The 18,912-nt window shown below is 40.3% G+C and overlaps 1 protein-coding gene across 6 annotated transcripts; it reads right to left on the bottom strand.

Moving 5' to 3' along the window:
• Positions 1–347: 347 nt before the first annotated feature.
• Positions 348–14,599, bottom strand: fam135a (family with sequence similarity 135 member A). 6 transcript variants are annotated; one of them, XM_080507996.1, is made up of 21 exons: positions 14,313–14,599; positions 12,459–12,619; positions 11,892–11,971; positions 11,141–11,280; positions 10,420–10,490; positions 10,142–10,315; positions 9,851–9,977; positions 8,770–8,923; positions 8,088–8,165; positions 7,654–7,703; positions 6,477–6,635; positions 6,282–6,355; positions 5,977–6,131; positions 3,928–5,872; positions 3,642–3,802; positions 3,462–3,553; positions 3,227–3,324; positions 2,700–2,851; positions 2,466–2,576; positions 2,263–2,376; positions 348–1,459 (listed from the first exon to the last, which is right to left on the bottom strand). In XM_080507996.1, the coding sequence occupies exons 2-21, from the start codon at positions 12,533–12,535 to the stop codon at positions 1,254–1,256; spliced, it is 4,218 nt and encodes a 1,405-aa protein (XP_080364122.1). In that variant the 5' UTR covers positions 12,536–12,619; positions 14,313–14,599; the 3' UTR covers positions 348–1,253. The 6 variants fall into 6 exon arrangements, with proteins under 6 accessions (XP_080364122.1, XP_080364121.1, XP_080364123.1 ...); XM_080507995.1 differs by having other exon boundaries at positions 12,459–12,589; XM_080507997.1 differs by having other exon boundaries at positions 12,459–12,581.
• Positions 14,600–18,912: the final 4,313 nt, after the last annotated feature.

Below are 18,912 nucleotides of genomic sequence, written 5' to 3'. Positions count from 1 at the left end.
AATGACAGACAAACTACTCATTCAAGTAAACTTTCAGCAATTAAGCATGGGATCAAACCGCCCAACACTAACGTTTATGAAGTGAAGATCCCAGCATGTGCTGAAGGTTGAAGGAGCACATCTAAAAATGTGGACACTGCCACCTACAGGGTAATTTGCTTCATTGCAAAAACAAAACACCCATCAAACAATAACAAATATTGAACCATAAACTGGAAGAGAAATCGAAGTGCAGTTAATTATTGAGGAGGTTGAAATGAAATTACAAACTGCTTATAAGTGTAAACGTCAGCAAAAAACAAAAAACCAAAACAGCAATAATCATTTTAGTTATATTTATTGGTAGATTATGATATATAAACAACTGTCCAGGAAACATTTCTTAAATGACAAATACCTTGAACCTTAATTACAAGCAGTACTTTCCTATTTAAACATAAATATTTATCAAAGCAAATACTTTTAATGAACCAAGTCTATAACACCGACATGTGCTTTTGCTGAATGGATGTTTTTTTTTTTTTTTTTTAAACCCCTGTAATAAAATGTCATGTTGTAGGCAAAGCTTTACTCTCCCAACACCAGGCTGGGTAAATGTTGTGCAGAATGCTGCAATGGCAAAGAACAGCATAAAAGATTTAGACCAAAGCTGCAAGATCTGAGCAACAATCCTTTTTCAAATGCATTCTCTTACTTTTAAAAATGATGGAAAATTGTTGATAAAAAAGCAACTTGTACAAATGACCATTTCTCAGTACAAAAGCTTGTAAAATGTAGATGTGGTGCAAATCAATGCAGTGTCTTTTTTTTTTTATTGATGGAAAAACTGTTTGCGACAGTGAGGGAACTATGTGCAGACTTAACTTGGGTCAGCTCATCAAAACAGCCTTTTCATTGTGTGTAGCAGCTACATTTCCAGTTCAGCATCTAGAATTAATTTGATGACTTGGAGTGAAATAATACAAATTAGAAACATAAATAACACTGAAAATATAGTATACAGTAAACAAGTTCCCAATCACACAAAATACATGTTTTAAAAAAATGGTAGTAGAAAAATAAAAATGGTTCATTCAATACCCCACGTTTCCAATACAAACATGAAAAGAAGTTGATTTTGTTCGTATGCACTTGAAAATTTCATATATCCAAAAACCAAGAAATCATCTAGATACAGCGATCAGAATACATTAGGTGCAGTGAGGTATTAGCGCCACATTCCTGTTGTCCAAGTGTCCGATTCCTCCGCAAGTCTACTGAAAGAACTTGAGACCTGCAACGAGGAAGAACTTCTCCAGGAAGATCTCCGAATCCAGGACAGCGATGTGGGCAGCCCGGCCAATGAGAGAGTTGGCCGTATTGGGCAGGGCATGAATGACATCATATCGCACGAGATTACAGTCTTTGTTCTGAAGGACTGGCAGCAGCAGGTTCTCGATCATCTCAGCATACACAGGACCTGGTGCAGACAAAGGCCAAACAGGAGACGGCGCAAGAGTTACATTTATATTCCTCAAGTGTGGAATGAATTTCACTTAAAAAAAAAAAAAGTTCTCCAAATGCTGATGGGTTTTTTTCTTAACAAAATTATAGATTCATGTCATTAAATAATATAATAAAAAGCCGTAATAGGAGTCATTGGAGCACTGGTATGGCCCCACAGAGTTCCGAGTTCAACCATATGAAGTCTATTGGAGAGTACATGATAAAACAGGAGACTACAAGTCCTCAGAAGATCTGGTGTCAGTTCTGAAAGGTGTCTGCAATTAACTTCCTAAACAATTCCTTAAAGTTGTCTGCAAGTTTACCTTGATGCCCTTTTTGTTACAACATGTGGTCACATTAGATACTAACTTCAATTATATGTATTCACTTTGCATTGTGTTAAGAGATTGAATTTTGTTTTTGCATTTTTATTGTTGCGTTTTAAATTTGCAACAGTTTGTCACTCTTGCCAAACACATTTGTACAATACTATAATCAGAAAACAGGAGCAGCAATAAAATACTTAAACGAAATTAACTAAGAGTACTATATCAATTTCTAAAACGCAATGCTAAAAATAGATCTAACAGAAAGAAAACATGTAAGCCAAACTGAACGTTGCCATCCAGGGGAAATGTCATCACATGGGTGACAGCCCATCCGTAAAGCATGTCAAAGTCCTGAGAACACAGTTTATTCTGCTTGCCTCAATTTAGCATCGGTACAATGTTGAGTTTACTGAAGTCCTGCCAAATCATAGGACCTTCTTTCACTCACCTGTTTGCTTGTCCTTTAACGCCGTTTTGCACATCTCTATTCGAGCAGAATGATAGGGGACATAGCGATCCTGCAGTGACCCGACCAGAACCACATTTCTGAAAAACTGGAGACCTAAAAGTGCAGAAGGACAGCAAAGTTATATTCACAATGATGTCGTCCAAATAACCAGCTTGAACTGTTCGGTAAACAGCAGTACTAACCAGACTTCTTGCTGAGCTTGTAGAGGAAAGTTTGGCGAGGATCAGAGTGATCGCGGCACGTCAGCTGCAGCAGTGAACCAGACTTTTTCCACTTCTGCATGAACCACAAGCCTGAACACAGGGTTTAATAGTAATTTCACAGGATGCGATGCTGCGGCAGTAGACTGAGAACAGCAATAGCAAATCAGCAGTTAGCTGACTGTAATAAAAATAAGTTAGAATATGTGAATTCACCTGTGTTAACCAGAGCAGAGCTGTTATACAGAGTTCCCAGGTGAGGTCCAGAGAGAGAAAGGAAGGTGTGGAGCCTGCTCAGGTAACACTTAAACCGGGGCCTGGTCAACACCGAGCGAACGATCAGATTCCCCAAAGAATGGCCCACAAAACTGAAAACAAGGAATACAACAACAAAGACGGGGAAAAATACAAATCAGCTTTGACACACTTTCTATCCATTACAAACGAACAAAAACAGGCTGATAGCGGGCCGTCAACACAGATGATTTAGCTTATGGAAAGCAAAAGTGTTCCAGTAACAGGTTATTTTCCATGTTCTGTCAGTGAGCTCTTAATGAGACTGAATATTACATTGCAGTATCTTCGTGGTGTGAATATATTGACTCAAGTAAAAACCAGTTCACTGTCGCTTTATTTCAACATGCTGGATGAGTCACCAACTTATCCCCTGAGCACATTAAGACATGAAAAACTGGTTTTCTAACATTTTGTTGCCAAAGCTTGGACAGAACGAGACGCATTACCTTATCTTTGACACGGTCAGGTTGTATATCTGAATGTACTGGATTATTTCGTCCAGCAATCGATCTGTCATGGACTCAAAGTCAGCAAAGGTGTCATTCTGATGATGAAACAAAAATTACGTGAAGGCCAAGGATGTTCCACGGTGTGCCGGATTCATAGCAGTTTCAGTCGGCTCAAAGACATTAATCTTAGTCTTAATCTTCCACTTAATCTAAGAAAAGATTATCCACTTGCCTGATTCCTTTCAGACATGAGGAAGTCTATACGAGCACCAGGCAGTCCAAGCTCTAGGTACGTCTTCACCAACCTCAAGTCTGCGCTGTTACCTGCAGTATTGGAAAACAGTACTTCAATATTCCTCATGAGGCACGCAAAAGTATCATAGGAATAAAACTTTTGAAGAAGCCTTCGTACCGTCGAGACCGTGGACACACACTATGAGATGGATTCCTTCCTCACAGCTTTCATCCTCCTCCAGACTGAAATAAGGTACAGTGGATGCCAGCTCAGGCAGCTCACTGTACAAGAACCCAGGGAGCCTTAGCAGCTTCATTTCCTCCTTGGCCTTGATAAACCTGCACATCGATAATGAAGAGGAAAAAAAGATTAATATTCATTTGCAATGTGCGAAATATGATGAATGTGTGCATTGAGGACAACATGAAGTGGACTTCAGAGAAAAATTTGAAAGATGACTCACGCTTTCATCTGTGGTGTGGGTGCACACTCATACCACTTGAGGCTGGAAGAAAGGGTGGCGGGGGAAAGAGAGGGTCTTCCTAAACCATGTCCGGCACTGCTCGAGGCAGGATTAGCAGGAGCTTTGGATAAATCCTTTTTTTCATGAGGGTATCCGATACCAAGCTGCTCAAAGAGAAGGGTTGTATCTGGAGCGGCTGCTTCCCCGGCCGCCGCTGGCTCGTCATTAGCGACGCCATTAACAAAAGCGTAGCCGTCGCCCTCTTCATAATAGCCGTTCTCGATCATCTCGTGCTCCGTCTCGTCCTCATCCTCTTCAACCGGCGGTCCTGGCTGCATTCCCAAAGTGATTGCAGATGTTTCTACGGGGCTGATCTCAGACACATCTGTACTTGAGCACGAGCCAAAGTAGTTTTCTACCATCCCGCGTTTTACCAGGTCAGTGCTGCTGGTAGCAGAGTTACTGGAGGGGCAGGCTGTGTGCGGTTCACTGCGAGATTCTTTCACAGTCCCCGAGCTCGCTGTGTCCTCTAGTCCAAAATCAGACATGCCTATTAATTTGGAATCTGTTTCCAAGTCACACGCAGGCTTTTTGCATTGTGAGTGACCCATAGCACAGTCGGGGATAGAAGCCACATCGGCTCTTGTAGTGTGATCCCCAGTAAACGCAACACTCTGCTCCTGCACCAAGACACTGGACTTTCTGCCTCGCGCTTCAGCTCCACTGGAGCCTCTAGAGGAGCCGTCACCCTCGTCATCGGAGGGCAAAGAATTGATTGACGTGAGAGAGGACTGGACTCCGCTCACAACACTGGCATTTTCAGGGATCAGAATCTCTCCTGCCCCACTTGGCTTTTGCACTGCACTTTGTTGAGGCTGCGGTGCAACACTAGGGGGGGTCCTATCAGGCTGTGGTGCAGCAACAACCGATTCAAAGATGCTGAGCCCTCCATACATCTGTGGTACCGGAGCAAATTGAGTGGCAAAGGAGCTGGGCTCACTTTCAATGCCCGAGTCTGAGAGGCGAGACAAGGCACTGGGGGCTCCTGCATCTGGCATCCTGATACAATCACTCTTTACCTGTACTGAGACTAAAGGGGACTGGCTGCCTTGTGCAGCTTCTCTCCCAGCTCGATCGGACAAAGAATCAGCAAACTGTGGCTTTTGTGAGTCACAAAGATTTGTCTGCATGATTCCAGGAAAATTAGTACTAAGACGTTGATCGTGCTCAGACGGTAAAAGAACCATTACTTTACCACCTTGGTATGGGTCCTTTAAACTAGGTTTCACCTCAATCTGCTTTAGCCCGGAAGGCCATTGTGACAGCTTTTGACCACTATGGTCCGTTTGTCCTTCTTTTAGAATTGGTTGGTTGCATGAAGCAACAGCCCCAGTACCCGCCTGAGGATTATTTAATGTGTCCAATGTTGGAGGATTTTTTAAACTAGATTTCTGACAAGCAGCAGTAGTTGTATTGTCATCTGCCATAACATCATCGGCATGGTTTCCAGGATGTGCTGTTGTGGCACCAGAGTCAAAAACAGAACTGACATTAGTCCTTAAATAACCACTTGGTTCTCGCTGCATGGTATCTCGTTCCCCGGCTTGGTTGAGGGGAGCTTCCTCTTCCTTGTACTTTGCGCTGCTGTTGCTATAAGGAGCCTTGAGGTTCTTATAGCCCACCAACACAACTGAGTCCTTAGATCCCTGTCTGATCAGTTTCTTGGAGTTATCGGTTTTTGAGTTTTTCTTCAATTTGACGGACTTTCCTTTAGACTTAGGTGGTGGATCATAGTTGTCTGGCCAGGTGTTATCCATGGGACCACATCGTGACTCAGGAATGGGGCTGGCAGCTGCACTGCAGTCCTTGGCACTGGGCTTGTCTGATTTACTGTTAACAGAGCCAGCCCTTGTATTGTGCATGCCCAGCCATGGGCCGTCACGATCTTTCACACGAAACAAAGAAGAGAAGAAAAGAAAAGGGTTACTTGGTTTTCAGAAAATAGTCAATGAGCATTTATACCCAGCAGTGCAGCAATACTGTTTTCACCTTCAGTGATAGAATCTAGATATCTATCCTCAAAGATGATCGGCAGGGAGCTGACATCACCATCCAGCTCAGCACACTCCACTGGAAGTGGAGGCAAAGACAGAAAGTAGCTGGAACTCTTGATGGCGTTAGTCATCTGTTGGTGACTGTGAGCACTGATGAGGGAATGGAAGAAGTAAACGAGATAGTAAAACACTGAAAAACAAACTTGAGCTATAGCATTTGTGGCAAGTTTGAACGGGTCCAGACATGATATCAGCAACAACATATTTCACAATCAAGACAAATGTACCAGCATAACTTACTGTAACTCTTGATATGCCAGAGCTGATTGCCTTGGATGTTCAAGACAAAAGAAAGCCTCAGCAAATCGCCTTACCTATAATAACAGAAATGTATAAGATTCAGACAATATTACAGATATTTAAATATGGTTTCCAGCTCAAACAACAACTATGATCGTTGAACGGTTTTCAGATGATTCAACAAATTGAACATACTCTTAGTGTGTGGTGCTCCATCGCAAGTAGAGCAGCAACATGCTCCTGCAGCGACACAACCTCCAGGAATTGTCCCCAGAGCGCCATGAGCAGAGAACAAAGCTGAGCCAGGTTCATATTTACGAGTTCAGCCAGCTCGTCAGGGGACTCAGCTTTCTGCTGAAAGAATGAAGACACAGATGACCCAACAAAAGGGAAAAAAAAAGAGAAAAGAAATAAAGAAAAAGAAATAAACTCAGTCAGTTATATTTGGCATCAAATTATTTTAAATACTTGATTTAACCTTTTTTACTCATGTCATGATCACATAGGGCGAGAGATTATCCCAACAGATGACAGGCGAAACGCAAAGTACACCTTGGAGAGGTTGCTAATCTATCAAAAGATCAACACAGAGAGATACACAACCAACAACCAGCACACATATTTATACTTAATGGTAATTGAGAGTCAAAGATGACCTTAACAGGCCTGTTTTCAGGTTGTAAAAGAAACCAGAATATTCAGGAGCATGGTCACCCAGACAGACTCAGAGAGCCAGAAAACTGTTGCACTGACTGAATAGGCCAAGCCACTTTGCTAAAACCCGCTGCACCGACCAGCCACTCTCTAGCTTACCATAAATGGCTATATTTGGAAACAAGTGTAACACACAAGAACATACAAGAGGCACTTGATGTCTCACCATTATCTCTAGAAACACATACACTAATAACCAGTTCTTTTAAATACCATTGTACTCAACATGATGCAACATGATGTTCCTGTCTGTTTTCATTCCATTATCTGCATTCAGTGACGTATCCTCTCTGTAATTTGATGACACACCTTAATTCAGGAGGTATTAATTCAAAATTCTCTCTACTGACTTGTTTAGTTCTCTGTGCACTTCATCATCACTTGATAATAACTGTTGCCACTACTATACTCCTTACTGAAATGAAAAAAATGAAGACTTCATTTTTTTCCGGGGAGGCTACATCCAGATACATATCAAAGACACTAATATACATGTACAATAATTCTCAATTTCACTCACTTATCCTGAAATTAAAACTTAGTGATACTTCCATTCAGTGTTTTTATTGAGTAGTCACCACTTCAATGTTGTGGCAGATTTGTTACTTCCTCTCTGTATTTTCATTGGCAACTGAACACGGCACCAAACGGGACCTACCTTAACTTCTTCACAGAGCTCAGACAGACGGGCCTCCAAGTCAAGTTGTTCTGATGAGGGAAGGGAAACAGTGCCACATTGATTCATTGCTACAAGTCATTACTACATGTTACAAATCTTAAAGAGCCTGTGACCATATTAAAGTTGTGTCAGACAGCAGTAGAGTTAAAAGTACTTTTAGTACGGCATGACCACAGACAGTTAACAGTTAGAAAAGTCTCAGCAAAGGCTTTGTTCTACAGATGGAAGAAAGGGATGAGTGTACAGAGTGAAAAGATTACATAGCATGACAGCAATTTAAGTCTGATGTTGCTAAAGAAAACAAAAGAAGGAAAACAGAGGGCATGACTGCTTGTGCAAGAAGAAAAATTGCAGTGGAGGAAAAGGGAGAGAAAAGCAAGTTGATTGGAGGCACGGGAATGATCAGGACATACCTATGTAGACGTGCCTCTGACTTCGGGGATAGGGTCTTCTGAGTACTCTCTCATATAGGACTTGCATGCTGGGCTTTGCTAGTAAGATTGCACATAATGGCATATTTAGCCTCTTATATATTACGTAGTTAACGAAGATGAGTAAATATCTGCTCACCAAGTGGAATTGGTTTGGTGACAACAATCACTGGTTTGTGAGTTTTGTATTTCATCTGAATGTTTAGTGACTTTTTTGCTTGAATGCAAGTATAGTTTTGTAAAAAAAAAAAAAAAAAAAAATTTACGTTAAGATTAGTGAATTACATTTGGATTTCCTGAAACAGCTTGGTAGGTTGGTGTTTGCCAGGTCTCTCTGAATAGCTGAATGTGGCGATATGTGTAGGGACTGGGGGAAATGGCATATGAACAACACAAACTTTACATGCAACCAACACAGATGCTGAAAATAAAAAATACAAAGTCCAAAACAAAAGATAAATAATGCGATGGTATATCATGATGTAAAACAAGTCATTCTTATAGTGACATTTGAAAAATTAAAAAATTTAAAATTTTATTTAAAAAAAAGAGTAAAAATCCAAGTCATATTACTAGAAATCTGGGATTTCGGATTATATTACTTGAAAACTACTTGTTAACTCACACGCAACCTGAGGTGAAGTGTAGCCAAAAGGCAGCATACCTAGTTCCATACGATGTGAGGAGGGCAGGTCCTTGGTAATGGAGGTGAAGTATCCAAAGAGTCCCTGGTAGGCTGTGAGGAGATTGGAACAAAGTGTATGGTGCAAACTGAAGGCATGCTGCAGACAGGGGTCAGAAACCAGGAATGTCCTGCCCTGAAACCACAAAGCACACAGGTTACAGGCTACAGGTGCTGTCAACCATAAACCTGTATTACTACCAATATAACCACTCTCCAACTACTACTACTGTATAATAATTTAGGATCTGAGTCATAACTGTAAACAAAATATTATTGTTTTATCATATAATTGTGTCGTTTCACTCTGAGGAATTTACAGCAGAATAACTCCAGTGACAAACACTGTAGCTAATAAATCCAATAGTAATATTGCCAGTAATAAAAATAATAATAATAAAAAAACCTGCCAATTACTTGTGGACATCCGTCATTTCTGAAATTGTGTGTAAATGCTTCACTGTGGCTTTAGTACAACTCACTGTAGAGAAATCAAAAGTGTGCGATTTGTTGTAATTCCCAAGCTACTCTTCAGTAGCACATCAAGGAGACATTGCTTCTGTTGTTTCTGAATGATTGAGCTACATTTACATGGCGGCATCTCGGGGGAAGATCTAGTTGGCCACCTTTCTCTACCGCAGCAGGCAAATTATTCCTGGCGAAATGTGACAGTGCTCCGAGAGGGTATTCTTTTGTTTTTTTGCCCCGACTATTAACTGTCTGACACATCTCCCCATGCTTCAAATGCAATGGCTGTAACCAACCACTCTGTTGAGATGCAGAGCTTGTAAAACCTGTGACTTCAGTCATGACCATGTAATAATTAAAGCCTGCTTCTCTGGCAAGCTCCCTGCAACAAATGGCTTTGTTACTTTAAGCATTTTTCTCTAACAATAATGAAACAATCAAAGTTGAATTACATAACTTAAGCAATACAAGATTTATGTAAGAGCATATGGTAATTTTACCCTCTCCAAGTTCACATTATTAATACATTAAGAACATAAGAAATGACAACAAATGCATAAAGACAGGCTCAATGTTTTACAATGGCTTTACTTACATCTGGTGATACTTGCTTGACATAACTGCTGCCAAAAACCACATTTTCCAGAGGAGGGATGACAGAGTCCTTACTCTGAGCTGGGGCGTTGCGGTTAAGCCACGTGGTTTTCACCGGCCGAGGGAAACTAGTCAAACACACACTGAAATCAAACTCTGGAAATCATCACAAGATTATCCTGAGGTTCATTGGAACAACTTGTCTCTACTTTGTTTCTACTTCAACATGGACTTTAACTTAAGCTCGCATGATAAATATTCAGCGTGAAGGAGTCTTCTCCTCTTGTCTGACCTGATAAGGGGCTGATGTAGTGCCACAAGGGATGCATGGATAGCTACAGAGATGACGGACAGGTGGAAGTAGTCAAACATGACATTGACATGTTGGTGGATGCCTCGCTGAAGGCTAAAGTGCAGTCGAAGTGTGCGCCCGCTGATATTCTGAAGAGAGCTGGGGTCATCTGGCCTGTGGAAATTACACAGCAAGGAAGGACAATTAAAGTACTTGTTTTCCGCAGGAGAGACTTGCAAACAAAACTGTATATACAGTTAAGATATCGCAACACCTACGTGTAGTCACCATCTGTGAAATATAAATCCAAGAAGAGCTGGAAATCCATGTCATTGAGGGACTCCTCCACCTAAGAATGATTAAAAATAGTGAGAATAGAGAATTTAATTGCAAAAATATGGGACGACCATAAACACATTTGCTCGAAAAGATATTGGCTCTTATGAGGTTGATGGATTTTGAAGACCTTCATTGTTGTGACCTATGCCCCATAGACACAGGAGCTGTCCAAAACAAGGCCACTGCATCCTGTTACAACAATGGAAACCTCACATTCCTGATGCAGGGCCTTTTTTCAAATGAGTAAACTTCAAAGCAGAACCAACAACAAACATATTCACCCTGACAGGTGCACTGCTTGAGAGCAAGTGATAAAAGCGAGTAAACATTTTTAGATTCCAGCAATATTTCTCAGGTGCACTGTACTTATGGGCCGTAAAACTGTGATTGTATGAGTGTATGAGGAAGGTACAAACAATATTATCCGAAAGAAAGTTTCCCCACCTACTGCTTTCCTTACCAATTCTGCACACAACACTGTGGGATATATTCAAGAAAACACAACAGACACAGCTATATTGACTATATCCACCTGTCAAACACCATAATATTCTTGAAGAATTTGCATTTAATCTGCACCTGCCTCGTGTCAAACAGGCAAAGCAGAGGAATCACCCACATATTTTAAAAAGGAAAACTGCAAAAAACATTTAAACTTGCCTTTTTCTCATCCAGCAACATCATGACTTTGAAGAGAAGGACATCGTTGACCACAACCTCTTCATTCTTGTACAGGATCTGGAAAGTTTTACTGCAGATGACATCATCTTGGACTGAAGCAGGAAAAGCCAGATCGGAGCCTATGAGAATGTATTGAGAAGGAGAAAATTAGTGAATCTTCCCCCCAAATATTGCATTCGTTGTATAACCCACATAAAAACATCAGAACCACCAGAAAGGTGGTCATCTTTTAAACTGTCAGAAACGATCTGACAACATCCCTAAGTCATTATCAAAGTGGAACTGTTCAGTTTCTACACTCTCAAAGAAATGTTAAAATTCCACAAATTGGAAAATAGAATATTTAAGGATTGGACTTAGGTGGCTGCTTGATGATGTTGTTTATTTATGAAACAAATTGGGCTTTGTGTGAAAGGAGCAGTGCAGTTTCCTGAAGGGCTGAGGCATATGCACAAAGCCTGAGAGAAACACTCGGAACAAGGAGTGGCCTTATGAGAAAAAGCAGTTTACAATGAGCTCTCAGCCAACAAAACAATAAGTAAATCTGCACTTTTCCCTGAAAACCACCTCATTATCTGAGAGTTGAAAATCCATCTAAACATGCAACTCCACTAGAAGTTTCATTTCAGTTGAAACATGATTGTTTCAATTTCAACCACATTTAGAGAGAGAGAGACACTTAATAATGGTCTACAGTTTCTACTATACACATCTTTGATAAGCAATTCACCTCCTGGGTAAAGCAGACTGGTCTCTACTTTGTGTGGGACACGTGGTGGCACCTTCAGATTGGCACGCATCTGGTAGAACCTGGAAATGAATACAAATCTGTTGAAGAGTAGCAATGCTACAAAAGACTGTCACTATTGCCAGAGCCATGGATATCATTAGAGGCTAAAGAACAAAAAAACGGCACTGGATGGCTACAAGTGCTTCCACTTGTAAAAAGACACGACACCTTTCATCAATGAGTAATGAGCACTTTCTTCTGCAGTCAGTCAAGTAGTAAATGTCAGCATTTAAAGCACTGATGCATCAGGACGACTGAATAGGAGTATCATCACACTACTGCTGTAAAAACGTATTTCCAGACGTTGAACAGTTAATAAAAACATGACATTTTACCACTATCGTCTCCTGTGAATAACAACATTTTGACATTACTCACATGAAGCTGGACGCTTATCAGAATTGATTTGACAATTTGTACAACAATTATGACAACAATTTGTACTATATGCTCAAGATCAACAAGCTCGAATAGTCACAGAGGACTATATTTGTAAGACAAACTCACCCTCTTTGGAACAGGTCCACATTGTAGAACTTGTGGAGCTCCACAGAAAACTCCACTGTGGCCTGCACTTCAGTCATCTTGGGCGTCTACAGGCAGAGGTGCCTTACATCATCTGGGACACACCTGTGGGCCTGCCGGGAACAGGATCTAATTCATGATTTCTGCAAGAGAAATGTACTAAATATATATTCTAGTTTGGTTAAAAAAAAAAAAAAACAACAACCCAACAACAACCTTTGCACTTGATCAAAATGAACTAGGATTATATACCTATGTATTAAATAGAAATACCGTAGCTCTAATCTTCAAGTCATTCAAAGCTTCAGGCAAATCCGATCAACTTCTAAAATCTGAAGAGATCATGGGGGGGGGGGGGGGGGGGAGTAGCAATAATACAGTCACAAGGTCAGGCTAAACAGTGCATTTGATCTTAGCTGTATGTAGGTATGTTTTTCCAAATGTTAAGAAGCATCTTGTCTTCTGGACAGAATTTGTTAGCAGTTAAATCTCTAGAATTAATGGAGCTGGGTAAGGGAGAATACTATGATCATCAATGCAAAAAACAGGCCTGAAACACAATATCATCAATTGGTAGTGTTGGAAATAAACATATCCTTCCTTTCCATGAGGGGAGACTCTTATAAGTCAATATTTATTTAGGTCTAATTAAAGAAAAGGTCATATAGCTAAATTCAGGCTTTGTGGAAGCAAAATAGAACTGGCAAAAATAATTATACAGACGCTCCCTAAATTAGTCATGTATGAAATGAATAAATCATTTGGTGGAGACAGAACAGCACTGTGCAAAAGAAAACCGGCAAAACACAAAAGACTGCAGCGAATCTGACCTGACTCACATAGAGACTCAAACTGAGCAAGGAGAACGTTTCTGGTATGTTGAAAAGGTGAGAAGAAATCCTACGTTTGAAAGACAATTGTCCAACTCAGCTGAATTAAGCAACCAAACATTATTTGTGCCAAGCTGAATCAGCAGCCAACTCGGTGACAGGTGCCTCTGTTGAGCCTACTTCATAACAAAGTTGCAAGAGCTGCAATAATGACACGGAAACATGACACAACCTGGCGTGCGACAGACAAAACAGCTTCTGCTGCATGGCGTGTAATGCACAAGGCAAGTAAATGTTTACACAACTGTGTAGGGCTCAGGGGTCGTAATGGGAGCAACTGGTTAATCAGGTTCAGTCTTCAGACAAGAAGACTGCCCTTACATCTTATTAATAAGGATTATATTTATAGGTGTAGTGAGATGTTGACTGGCCGGAATGCTGGTCTCATAAAGCAGTCAGTGAGTTGGCCTCAACAGACACATACCCACTAAAATATTGGTTCAACCTCACACAAAAACTGAAATTGTTAGGTTGGTTTTTTTTTTAGAAGAACAAAACAACAAGTAAAACATTGATCTCTAATACAAACAACTGCTGGCAGTAGGAGCTGCAACTTATACTTAAGACACCTTAGTGACAGCAGAAATGAAGCATGTTGTAATCATGTTAAGAGTATATAAGGTAAGGCCTGGGCAGGCACCAACTTGCCCTAACAGATTTCCTTCGTTTACAACAATGACAACAGCTAACATCCTGTCCTGACACACAGTTGTTAAAAACAACAGTCGGACTTTACAGCCAGTTTAGTGTTTTTAATGCCACTACAACGTGAGGAGAGATACAAGCTGAATCTCTGTTACAGGTGGTAAGCTCCTAAACATTTTCCCCAGGCCCACAAGAAGATCGGGAAAGATTCGGCTCGGGGATAACATTCTCGGATTAGACCGACCCCCAAAAAAGTGTGCATTTATTGCGATAAAGCTAAGAGTAAAAGTTATCCACCCACCGAGCAGTTGTCGCCGAGGTAACATTAGCCGCACAGTTATGCTAATGCTACTCACCATTGCGCTGGCGAGCTAACATTAGCCACAAGCTAGTCCCCGGTCTCGTCTGGCCGTCTTTTCGTTGTGGTAGAAAGCGCAACTCTCCTGAGTACTTCACTTCATTGGCAGTGGAGACAAGCACAAACGGATGTCGACGGACGCCTCGACGTGTAGCCGCTTCTGCGGAGAGCGTTTGCTCAGAGAGCCGATCTCACTGTTCTCAATCTGAAGAGCTGACAGCAGCTGAACGTTCGCCAACATCCAACTGCGCGGTAACTGCAAATACCAGAGGCGCAGCCGACGACACGCAATACTGAGGCACCTTCAAGGAGCGAAACAAGGTCCAACGCAATGAAAATAAAATAAAATAAAATAGAATAAACAAAATAAATAAAATAGATAAAATAGATAAAATAAATAAAATAAATAAAATAAATAAAATAAATAAAATAAATAAAATAGAATAAAAATAATTCCACATGGTCTTAGCTCATACACAGGTGTATCAGATAACGTTTAATTTGTTTTCATCTGAGAAACATCTTTCTTACACCAAAAACCACACACAATAAATAAAGTTGGCTGAACAGCTGGCATTGCTCTAGATTCAGTTTGTTGTTCCACTTCCACCTGTCACAGTCCTTGTAGTTATTTTTACATGTCTATTTTTAATCAATAATTATGTCCAGATTAGGTTACATGTTTTCTTTGAGAACAAAATCCAGATTTTTGCACATGTTATATTTGGGGAGAAATATTAATCTTAATGCCATACCATAGTATCAGACCTACTTTTTAAATGGCTGTGTGGATAAAGCCGAGGGTGCATAGTCGGGTGGATGAATTTAATAACAAATGCTCGATTTATGATAATTGTCTCTCTTCACTTTGAGAAGTATTTGTCCCACTTGACTGGTGGTATGCTCCACCGATGTCTTGAGTGGTCAATTATATTTTTGGAGGGCCATGGGAACCCTACACCACTTCCTGTAATCACTCATGTTGCTCATGTGTCGCGTGTTTTTATTCAGTGTTTCCCAATGCAGTTTCAGTGTTCAAACATTCATTATAATATACTTTTGAAGGGACATCCATGTCACTCATGTGTCATATGTTTCAGTTGGTTTGATTTTAACATTACATTCAGTGTGAATGATCATTCCAAATGACCAACAAGGCAGACTTCACTCCCATCATTTACCACATGTACATTGGATTCTGTGTGGAATAATTCAAATATAACTTGTCATTGTTACAAGAGGCCTATCAAATCCACACATGAAACAAGTGAAAAATAGCAGGATGTAGGGAGGAAGTGTGGGGGATGGTCAAAGGTTTACAATCAGTAGTTTCATTTCTTAATTTTGTGTGCTCATAATTTCCTGTGATAAACATTGTAATAAGAAAAGATTTCTGATGCATGGGATTTTTTCAGACTCCAGATATTATTACACTGTACGAGCACATAATTTGCAAATGAATCAACCTCTTGTAGCCTAATATTGTTTTCATGTCTTTCGCAGACAGATGCCTCGTTTGCCTGCCTGTGCTGATTTGAATTCTACCTGCATTGGGAACAATGCTATATTTGCACTGTGCAACTATAAATGTCAACATTCAAAAGTGCAGAGAAATGCTGCTTTTTCATGTAATTGCAATTGCTCTTAAAGATTGCAAGCATGAGGCCCTGCAAATTCTCAAGCTACACCTTTTGTAGTAACCAGTAGTAAAATACTGATTGCCAGATTTACCTGTATGTTTCAAAATGTAACATATATTGTAACTTTAGTGGTCTATACACAATAAAAAGTGTAACTCATCTTGAGTTACTTAAAAGCTGTTTATTTGAAATTTGGTTGGCTTTATATTTCTTCTTTCAAAGTTTCCAAAACATATTTGTTAAATTATTTATTTGTTGTAAGCATTGTTCTTATAGCAATGGAAAGCAACGTGCTATTTGATTCATATAGCCTTGTGGTCCTTCAAGATTGTTTGTGGGTTGCATCCATGGAAACAGATTCATCTTAATCTCTCCTTACTTTATGTGCATCACAACACTTCATGTCTTTATGATTTGTCATAGTGTGAATGTACTTCATCGGAATTGTAAATGTGGTGCATCAACACAGGGTCCTATCCTGTGAATGTGTCACTGAAGGATTAATACATCTGAGGAATGATACCAACATGTGTGTAAAAGAGGTCCTTGAGGAAGGAAAGTTAACACTGTGGACATTGTTGACTTACTCCCACACAAAACAACGACTAACAGTGAAACCTTAAAAGAGATTTCTACCTGTGTGTGGAGGTTTTTTCCTCCTTCTGAATGAGCAACAATTCTGAGTATGAACCACAGGAGGTCAATCTTGGAAAATAAAAATGTTTTACTAATCTGTGTATTTAAACTTTTTTTTTTTTAACTATGAAATGGGTTACCCATAGTAAGAAATGTATATTACAGCATCTGTGTATGTTATGTGGTATGTGAAGCATGCCAATGTTATCTTCAAGTTTTAGTCAAATGAATTGTCATTGTACTATGTCATGACTGGCAAAATCAATTCCTAAGACCAAACAATGCCAAAGTGAACCGTTTCATGTGATTTTATTCCAGAAATATTTTTCTGTCTTCACTGTGTTTGTGCTGTGTGATTCAGCAGAGTCTCTGTGCTGGACTTCACTCTCGTAGTAAATCTTATTTTGCACCACATAGTGCAGATGCTCAGACAACAATAAAAAAAAGTGAGACAAAATGCAGCTAAGATTTCAAGGACAACATTACAGCCTTGAAGTTTGCAAACTCCCAGCACAGCGCATTGCTGGAAGCATGAGTCATGATTGGCTGGGTTTATCTGTCATCCCAAACATACTCCCTATATAACCATATCCCTGCCTCTCAGTTTGCACTGCTCTTTCTAGGGTTGATGCAGTTTTTCTACACTTGTTCATCTTGTGCCCTGTGCTCCTGTTGACAAACAAGTTGAACATGCCATATTTCATGTTTCATTTCAAGTTGCAGAAGTATATTAAAGCTAAAAGACTCTCCAATTCGATGATACACTAATGATTTAACTGCAGGATGGTGTGTTTATTGTGTCCACCCTCTGCACACATTGCTCCTCTTATCTATATTTCATGGCATAAATCCTGGAGGGCTTAGTAGCAGCAACACTGCAGTATTATATACATCAGATGTGTGCTTGATAATACATTCAGCAAAGATATTAATTCTCATATGTAAAGTACATAAAATGAATATATTCCACTATCAATCCTGGGGCACACATTTTAAGAACCAGATTTTTCTAACAGTGCTGTTATCAATCAGGGCGGTTAGGGGAAAAGAAAGTGTCTGTTGTATGCAAACAATGTATTCAAACTTGGTAAAGACCTTTAACTTCCTGCCCAGATTTGTAAAAACAGGCACATCTAGTACTTAAGTGTTAAGGCGGACACCACAAACACTCACAGATAACCTAATATTTATTCAAGGCGGTGGTGCAGCTTTCCAAACACTGAGCTTTTATACCCCCCCCCCCCCCCCCACACACACACACACACACTGAGTTAAAAAAAATCAAACAGCTTGTCACACCTACATATAAAATAAGTACATTCACACGCACGCACACACACACATGCGCACACGCACACGCACACGCATATTGTTAAATGTGCACAGCTTGTGTTATTTACAATGACCTCTTTATATAAAGCTCATCGTCAAAGTCTAATGGCTTTTAATCATGCAAATGAATTAACTCAAGACTAAAAAGAACAGGTCCTCTGAGATGTTTTTCTTCTTCTTTTTTTTTTTTTTATTTACCACATCTCTGTCCCTACACCGGGATTTCATATCATGTCTAAGCTGCACATCGCTGAGTTGGCAAGAAGGGACAGTGTCAAAACGGTCGATAGGCCATCTCCCAGAGATATTGCCTTCGCCCTGCTTTCAACTTCAGGATCAACACACGGTGAGCTGCAGCATAGCAACATGCACAAGTGAACGCTGACATCTCGTGGTTAAAGTTGTACAACGCAGTTTACCCTGTCCATGGTCCTGAAGAACTAACGCGTCTTACACCTCATCACACCTCCACACATGTTGAAACTATACTTTGATCATCATTTGACCAGCAGTTCATTCATAAAAAAGCAGTAGGTTTTAAATCACAACGAAACAAATATGAAAAAGAATCACTATTATTTCGAGAGCTGTTGAGCGACAGTATGTTTATGTTTCGGATAAAGCTCATCCACTCGAACGGCCAGTTTACATTTGTGGCTGTATTATTGCATGAGTGGCAGGACTTTAAATAAAATCCGGACCATCCGGCAGATTCAGGACTTAAATACTGAGCAGCAATGAGAAGCAGGTGGGTCGAACGAGGTCATCAAGTCTTTGGAGTTCGTCTTCAGAGGGCTGGACACCAGGAGGCGCACTGTGGCTTTCAGGTTTTTGTGTTTTCTTTTTGATGATCAGTGGCACGGAGTGTTTCTGGAGATCAGAAGGAACTCTGTCGCATTTTTTGTGGTCTGTGTCGTGGTCGATGCTAAGAAAAT

Source organism: Blennius ocellaris (genome assembly GCF_963422515.1).
Source record: "Blennius ocellaris genome assembly, chromosome: 13".
NCBI classification, from domain to species: Eukaryota; Metazoa; Chordata; class Actinopteri; order Blenniiformes; family Blenniidae; genus Blennius; species Blennius ocellaris.
This window is presented reverse-complemented; position numbering and strand designations above follow the sequence as displayed.

What these genes read in the sequence shown, in the direction of transcription:
- fam135a (XM_080507996.1), bottom strand. Translation starts at nt 12,535, where the DNA reads ATGACTGAAGTGCAGGCCACAGTGGAGTTTTCTGTGGAGCTCCACAAG. An exon ending in CTGACCGTGTCAAAGATAAG is followed by an intron (nt 2,852 to 3,226) that starts GTAATGCGTCTC and finishes CCTTGTTTTCAG; the next exon opens with TTTTGTGGGCCATTCTTTGG. An exon ending in CTCTGCTCTGGTTAACACAG is followed by an intron (nt 2,577 to 2,699) that starts GTGAATTCACAT and finishes CCCTGTGTTCAG; the next exon opens with GCTTGTGGTTCATGCAGAAG.